We start from the raw sequence: 8,497 nt of genomic DNA on the forward strand, positions 1-8,497 counted from the left end.
TAAACAGGACAATATATTCTCTTAAGACTGCTGGTCTTTTTTGACTCGTCTCATCGCTCATCTGCTTGTCTTATTTTACACCACAATGACTTTCTTTTGTTTCATTTTCTTCATTTGGTACACTTTAACATTGTCAATGTCCTGTTGCCATTTATACTGACATTGTATTCTTCATTATGCACTTTCACAAAGTTCTTTTTAATTTAATGTTTTAAATTCACGTCATATATAAAAAAACACACTCTGAGCTCTGCGCTCTGAGACGCAAGTAATTTATGATGGAGAAAACCGTGGCAATTGCACAGATACTTTGTGCCAATTTACCAGAAATTTAGATTTTTTTTTTCCGCTTGAACACATGGGATGGAAACGGTGCTTTATTCGCAAGTGTTTTATGCAATATTCCAATTTTGCGCATAAGTTAAATTCACAACTTTGGATGTAAACATAGCTAATGAAGCCAGACTTTGAGAAGACTCCCTCCGATGGCGTGGACGTAGAAGTTAAGTTAAACATGCTGTGCACAGTAAGCCCTGTACTTATTTAGCTTCCACACTCCGCATTTACACTTAGAAATTAGCCTAATATTAGTGCACATTTATCCAGGTTAATGTTAAAGGGATAGTTGACCCAAAAATGAAAATTCTGTCATCATTTACTCACCCTCAAGTTGTTCCAAACTTGTATACATTTATTTTATCTGCTGAACACAAAGAAAGATATTTTAGTATTGAAGTCTATGGTGCCCAATAACTTAAACCAACTTGTTGGTTCTTCAAAATATTTTATTTTGTCTTCAGCAGAACAAAGAAATGTATACAGGTTTGGAACAACTTGAAGGTGAGTAAATGATGACAGAATTTTCATTTTTGGGTCAACTATCCCTTTAATGTTAGAGCAATGTGAAGTGGTTAATGTTACATGTTTTGAATGATGAAGTCATGTTTGAGGTTGCACATCACCTTTTTGTGGTCATTCTTTACCATATTACGGTATGGACCAGCCGTGTTTATGATCTGTCACTGCGTGACTACGCCAGTTCCTGTGGAGTTTTTTTTTCCTTGACTGACTGACTGACTAATTAAAATTTAATAGACCAAGCCTCTTCTCGCCGTCTAACGTTTAGTCCACTATTGGGGGCAGCCTTAATAATTTTTTACTTTAATCAAATAATACTGTGTAAAAACTAATTGTAACTAACCATATTGACAGTAAATACACTTAAATGGGCGCCTAGCTGGCCTGAACAATATAAAGCGTCATTTTGTCTTTGTTTGCTTCTGTATTACTGAGTTTCTTCTCTACATAATTTGGCTTGTCATGTCCTTTTCCTCCCCATTCCATGTCATTTTTATGCTATTAACAAGAATGAGTCTTTAATTGAATTTCATCTCACTTTATCTTCATCATATCGGTTTCATCTGCTTCATTCTGCCGTGGTTTAAAGGCTCTGGGGTGGTTTCATATAAACCTATAGTTAGGGAGGGGGAAAGGATGCTGGTGAGAGAGAAAGAATGAGAGAGAGAGAGGATAAGATGAAGTGCCTTGTGTTTTTGTGTGCTGCGTTTCGTAACCCAGACACCACAAAGAGCACCGTCACATTGCTAAATGCATGAAACCTTCAGCAAATTTTTATGATACAGTCATGATTTGATCCATATAGGGGTCATTTATTGATTTATTGGTGAATCTCTCTCTGTTTTTTTCTCTTTTCATCCCCTTTCCTTCATCCCTTGTTAGAAACCACACAGAGGGCAAACCGCACAAGTGTCCTCACTGCTCCAAATCGTTTGCCAACTCCAGCTACCTGTCCCAGCACATCCGCATCCACAGCGGGGCCAAACCCTACACCTGCTCCTACTGCCAGAAAACCTTCCGGCAGCTCAGTCACTTACAGCAGCATAACAGGTAACAGACAGGGAGAGAGAGTCAGTACTGCACTATATGCAGCTCCTCGCATCCTTTTCCTCTTTCCTTCCTCCTCTGTTGTCTGTCATCTGTCATGCTGTAGTTGTGAGGATTGTGAAGTCTAGACGCTGCAGAATGTATTCACGTGATTTTGACATTTAGATCCTAGATTTCGAATTAAATGCTACTGTTTTGTTTTAAAGGATTCACACTGGTGATCGGCCGTACAAGTGTGTCCATCCCGGCTGTGAGAAAGCTTTCACCCAACTATCCAACCTCCAGGTAACCATAATCAGCTGATTTCTAGATGCTTTCACACATTTCGGCTTTCTGGAGAAGTCTCTGAAATCCTGTGGTTCAAGAAACTTGTATCTGATCAGCATAAGCTAACACTAGGGTTGTGTTGAGTTTGTTTTTAGTAAAATAGGCTACTGTACCAAATTATTTTTCATGAGATTTGGTTCCACTGCGGACTGAACACTGTACTAAAGTACACTAAAAAGTACTATTCAAGAAGCCCATATGCATATGAAAGCCCACTTCAGTTCTAAAATTATTGACTCATTATTTGATTAAAACAAACTGATTATTTGTTTTAGTGAATCAAAAACACTTATGAATACGTATGACTGCATTATCTGACTTATTTACTGAACCATAAATCAACTATTTTGTCACTTAAGACTTAAATCAGTTTAGTAACTGGTTCATGTTGTGAACCATGTTGTGTGTAAATCCACTTTTTTTCTTCTGTGTGATGCAAAGCGGAATATTCAGCATCATTACTCCAGTCTTCAGTGTCACATGATCCTTCATAATTCATTCTAATATGCTGATTTGGTGCTCAATAAATATTTTGTATTATTATCAGTTAAAAGCAGTTGTGCTGCTTAATATTTTTGTGGAAACTGTGATGCATTTTTTTTTCCAGGATTATTTGAAAATAGAAAGTTCAAAAGAAAAGCTTTTATTTGAAATAGAAATCATTTGTAGCCTTAAATGACTTAAATTAGACTTTACTGTCACTTTTGATCAATTTAATGTGTCCTTGCTGAATAAAATAATTAATACATAAAAAAAATAGTGTAGTTGGGTCCAAATATTGTATTGCATTTATGTAATTAAAAGGTTTGTAAATGTACCTTTTGCAAAAATTGGATTACATTTTTTTTCTGATTTGTCAAATCTGAAATTCTCATAATTTGGCAACAGAGGGCAGTGCATGCATTACATTTGCATTTCACTCCTTATGAATCATTTCCAAATACAATTGTGTATGTATTTTTTATTAATTCAGACTGTTTTTTTTTCAGTCTCATCGAAGACAGCACAACAAGGACAAGCCATACAAATGTCACAACTGTAACCGCGGTTATACAGATGCGACCAGCTTGGAGGTTCACTTGTCTACACATACGGTGAAACACGCCAAACTCTACTCCTGTGGCCTCTGCAACCGCGCATACACATCTGTAAGATCCCTCCCACAATGCCTGAATCCTTAATTGACTGTCATTAATAGATAGGAGTTAGTCAGAGATGTTTGAGTTTGACGCATTTTTCTATTTTTGTTACTTTTCTAGGAGACGTACCTGATGAAACACATGCGGAAACACAACCCAGACCCTCTGACGGTGGCGGCTGCAGTGGCTGCCCAGCAAGCCCAGCAGGGCCAGAACCCGACTCAGCCCTCGGGTGGAGGAACCGGCAGGGGTCGCGGGCGAGGAAGGGGCGGCGGAGCTGCGGGAGCCAGAGCGGGACAAGCGGCGCAAGCCCAGAACCAGCCCAATCCCAACCAGCCAACCAGTTACTCCGTTACGGAGGGAATACCCTGCCCTTTCGACCTGCATCAGTACAAGACCGTGTCGGCTGGAGAGATCCAGTACAAGCCTGTCAGCGTGGCCGACCTGACGGCCCACAAAGACCTTTGCCTCACCGTCTCCACCTCTGCCATCCAGGTGGAGCACATGAACTCGTAGAGCAACTCGAGGAGAATGAGTGCGAGGAGGTGGGGTGAGGAGAAATGGACCATGAATTGGGAAGGAAATAAAAACACTGCCTTGGGACAGAGGAGGATTTCCAAATTCAGACTGGTAGGACGAAGGGAGGGAAGGGTGGCAGATGGAGGAGAAACGAAGAGATGAACTCTTTGAGTTGTCTTTCTTTAGACTTGCTTTGCAGTGTCACAAAAAAGGCCTTAAGCATGATGACTATTTTCAGTTAGCAACTATTTAAATATATATAATACTCAACCCCTTTTGCCACTATAAAGTGCAACAGTCGGCTTCTGCAAGTAAAAATCCCAGTCATTTTCTCCATTGGGAATTTTTTTGGGGTGTGTTCACACTTGGCATGTTTGGTTTGATTAAAACGAACCCTGGTGCAATTGCTCAGTTCATGTGAACGCTGCCGTCTGAACCCTGGTGCGCATCAAACAAGCAGGCCGAGACACTGAAAAGATGTGTCTCAGTCCGCTACCAAACAAACTCTGGTGCGGTTCAAATGAAATATGAACGCAGCACAGACCAAAGACATGCAAACGAACCAAAAACAGGACAAGATGAAGATGCGACCCTAGAAAGGACAGAATGCTCAAGCATACCTGTTTTTTTTCTGGTCGTAGTCGAGATGTTGCCCATCACAGTTCGGTACAGGCGTCAGAACCGCGTCTCCTTGTAACAGATCTTCATTTGTGTGCGTGACGGAGGGATTCCTACCGCTGTTTTGACTCCTTTACACATTTTATAAGCTCTTCACGAGTTCTCAGCTGGTCAAAACACCATCATATGTAGGCTACGCACATACAGCGAGCGCATTTAGCCCAGAACACAGCATTGTTTTGGATGTTCAGTAAGTCCAGTCACGAAATATACATAATAAAAGTCGACCAATCAGGTCGTGAATGTATCCCTATGCCTTTAGGTTTGGCATCTTAAGGTTCGGTGATAAAAATGCCAATGTGAACGCTAAGACCAGGACTTTTTTTTTTTCTTGGTCCGGACCAAACCATCCAAGCGAACTGAACTACAAGTGTGAACACACCCTTATAGACATTCAAAACAGACCTACGGTGAGCTCCAATGTTGTTAATCAATGTTATATGCTTCTGTTGAAGCCATCAATTCACATTATTTCACCTTATTTTTTAATTACCGGTAAATAAGCATGTTTAATAGTGGAATTCCTGGTGAAAAACTACATGAGCCATGATTCTGCTAAGACATCTCCAATAAGCTAATCACAACAAGCTATTTGCACCAAGTACTAGAACCTTTGTGTTTTTGTCCGACTTTCAAATACTTTTTTTCTTCAAAATCAAAGTTTGTAATGATGATTCACCCTATAGCTAGTTGGTTTGGTTCATGGTTTATAACTTTAATGAAAATATATATTTTTAATTCCCTATGGGAAAAATACTTCAGAACACCAAGGCCATTGAAAAAGTTACTCGGCAAGAACCACGGGTTATCAAAAGAAGTGTTACTGTAAATTTGTCATTCTGAAATAGGGATCTGTGAACCTCTCAAAGAGTTTCCAATGATTTGAGAGCCAAAGATTGACATAACTGACTTCAAAACCTTCCTATAAACACATGGTCTTACACCTAATTTTGAGAACACATTTTAATACGTCATTTCGTTCAGCTTCTTTATACCACCCCGAGCTAGTTTGATTTAATGGTCTACATAAATAAAATTGATAGTGAACATGTTTTCAAACTATTCAATTTCAGAGAATAAAGCACTGTGTTAGTGGAAAAGGGATAATTGAGCAAATTTATTTTATGTTGGTGATCAAATTTGTCCACGATCAATTTTTTACCTTCACTACCTAGATGAACACACAAACCTAAAGCAAAAATTAATTTGCTTCAGGGATTGTGCGAGTATGAATAAAAACACTCCGATATACATCATGAGTAGCAGTTAACAAAGACTACCATATGTTTTCATCAAGCTGTGAAAACCAGCAAGTTTACGTTTTTCTAATTTATAAATGTTACAAATGCTGGTAAACGAAATGGACAAAAACCAAAGTATCCGATAAATGAATTGTACAGAATTGCATCTAGTTTACATAAAATATTTTGCAGGAAGATGCACACATACCTGCGGCGTTTAAACAGGTCAATACGAATAGTTCACCCAATAATTAAATGTATTGTCCCTTAATGTTGTTCCAAGTCCGTATGACTTTGTAAGCACTTATGGAGTAATGCCTTTTATGACACTGCTTTGCAGGCCTGCTGATTGACATGTCAAGTAAATGTGCAACTGGTTTGTCACTATACCAGCCGAGACCTGATGGAAAGAGGAGGCCAAGACTGCACTAAAGGGACGGAAGCTAATGGTTTATGGGAGATGGCACTTAAATGAACTTTTTTTTATTCATTGTTTCTGTTTTCGTCGTTACATTTTAGCCATTTATCATATGTATTTTTCTATTGTCCTTGTGTATGTATGTGTTTGAGTGTGTGAAGGGTTGGTTGATAGCATGTAAGAGAACATTTTAAGAAGGAGATGAATGTGTGATAACATCTATAAAGTTGTCAGATTTTTTTTTTTTGTATTCATTTTATATTTTCGTGACCTTCCTTACAAAGAGTTTTTGTTTTTTGTTTTTCAGAAAGGAAGGAAGGGGGAAAAAATATTGTGCAGACAACAATTTGGTTACCAGGTACTATTTAGTAGTGTTTTTTTTAAAAACCTTTAATACTAGTTATTATTATATTAACTGTTCTTTTTTATGCAATTATTACTATCATCATCATTATCCATTGGGAGTTACTCTCTGTGTGTGTGAGTGTATATATATATAGAGATGACGTGTTCATTCTAAAAGGGAAGGATTGTCTTTCTGGTCCAGCTGAAATATGATTTTTAAAAAATGTATTAAAGGCAACATTAGAGATCAGAGTACGGGATGTTAACATATTGCTAAACCATCCGATCACTGACCTATACATGATGCCATCTGTGTCCAGTAAGCAGCCAGGTGATTGGCTAGTCCTCCACGTATAATCCTCGTTGTATCCATATATGTCTTTGGAAAATAACACGGTTCTCAATATTATTATTAATGTTACTTCTGTCACTCCTAATACTTATTATTAACTACTCTTTAAGATGACTTTGCTGTATAGATCAACACTCATTCATCTGACGTAACTGTTTCTCCTAATATGAATAATAAAAAAGATAAACGGATAAAAATTACAATTTGCTGTTTGACTTTTCTTTTCTATTTTTTTTTAAGAGCTTGGAAAATGTCTTTAAAATGTTATTTTTGCATGCACATTTTTTTATTTCCATACTCGGTTTGCTCCCCTCTGAAAAAAAAAGTCCTGAATTGTTTTAATTGCAGTTCTCAGATAAAATTGTAACATATTTTGTGTGGGTATTTACAAAGCTGAAAATTTTAGGAGCAATTGGGATATAATATTTATAGTGCTGTATTCAGAACATACAAAACTTGTTTTTAAAGAAAAGTGCTTGTTTTTATCTATAGTGCTAACCATGTTTTTGTAATAAGAACACATTCGCATTAAAATTATCTTAAAGAAATGTTTTTAAAGTCAGTTTTTTTGTTAATGAAAAGGTTTTATCATGTCGTCGCATGTTCGCGACTGCATTAGAGGATCCGATTCATTCAGAAACAAATGAGTGGTTGAATGATTCACTCAGCTGATATTTCAGGAACGAATGAACTAACAATTGCATGTTTCTCAGAGACTACTCTTGTTTCTGCTTTGACTTTGTTTGGAATTATTTATACAATACGACTAGTAAGCTTAATAGTATATTATCAGTAATGCATTACAAGTGTCTGAGAATCTGTACATTTGTTGTCCATGCAGTGCCTGGTGGATGTGGGGCAACCGGAGCCTATATATGCACAGGTGGAGTTCTAGTTTCTCAAGCAGTGAGACCTCGATATGGCTAGGTAATTGAGTTTAATATGGTGGAATTCAATAAACTAGATTCAATGCGGTTGCAAAAGTTTCAGTAAACTTTGGGCCGCAAACCATGTTTACGTTTACTAGGGTTTGGCATTCTCTTGCAGGGAACGTGTGTTGAAATTAATCGATTTAGACTGAACAATTAGTTAAATGTTTATTTTAGTAAGCATGTTACTTGCTACTTTAAGGCATCATAAGCACAAACAGACAACACAATGGTTTTGGTTTGTTAGTCTTTGCATGCACGCTGAAATGGATGAAATTGGAGATTTGTTTACATAATTGTATATATACTTTGTATAGAATAGAAAAAGTTTCTATTGACAAAAACTACTTTTCTTTCAGCACACTAACATAGCAGCCCTAGCCTACACAGCATAATGCCCTGCATACTACATCGATCCAAACATTACTGTATAGGCCTAGCTAATATCTGCCCACCAATAATAAAGCCTTCAAGTAATGCACTCTACTTCAAAAATATTAGTCAGGAAGATTGTAGAAACAAATACAAAAGTGTCATAATGTGTGGTTAGTTCAGTCTGCATAACATACAACATCTATAGTACCATAACAGTGTTTACACATCAGTCATACTGTTAGTAATTATTAAATGTAAGGGACAAATGA

At 37.5% G+C, this 8,497-nt stretch overlaps 1 protein-coding gene across 2 annotated transcripts in view; it reads left to right on the top strand.

Annotated features, from left to right (window-relative positions):
- Positions 1-7,476, top strand: part of znf384a (zinc finger protein 384 a) — a 21,548-nt gene extending 14,072 nt beyond the window's left edge. The window contains exons 9-12 of one of the 2 annotated variants that reach the window (XM_079591072.1): positions 1,741-1,908; positions 2,112-2,190; positions 3,222-3,380; positions 3,492-7,476. In XM_079591072.1, the coding sequence (XP_079447198.1) occupies positions 1,741-1,908; positions 2,112-2,190; positions 3,222-3,380; positions 3,492-3,887 (802 nt within the window). In that variant the 3' untranslated portion in view covers positions 3,888-7,476. The remainder of the gene's footprint in view (positions 1-1,740; positions 1,909-2,111; positions 2,191-3,221; positions 3,381-3,491) is intronic. The other variant, XM_079591073.1, reaches the window with a different exon arrangement.
- The last annotated feature ends 1,021 nt before the right edge of the window (positions 7,477-8,497 follow it).

Source organism: Phoxinus phoxinus (assembly GCF_949152265.1).
Source record: "Phoxinus phoxinus genome assembly, chromosome: 19".
NCBI classification, from domain to species: Eukaryota; Metazoa; Chordata; class Actinopteri; order Cypriniformes; family Leuciscidae; genus Phoxinus; species Phoxinus phoxinus.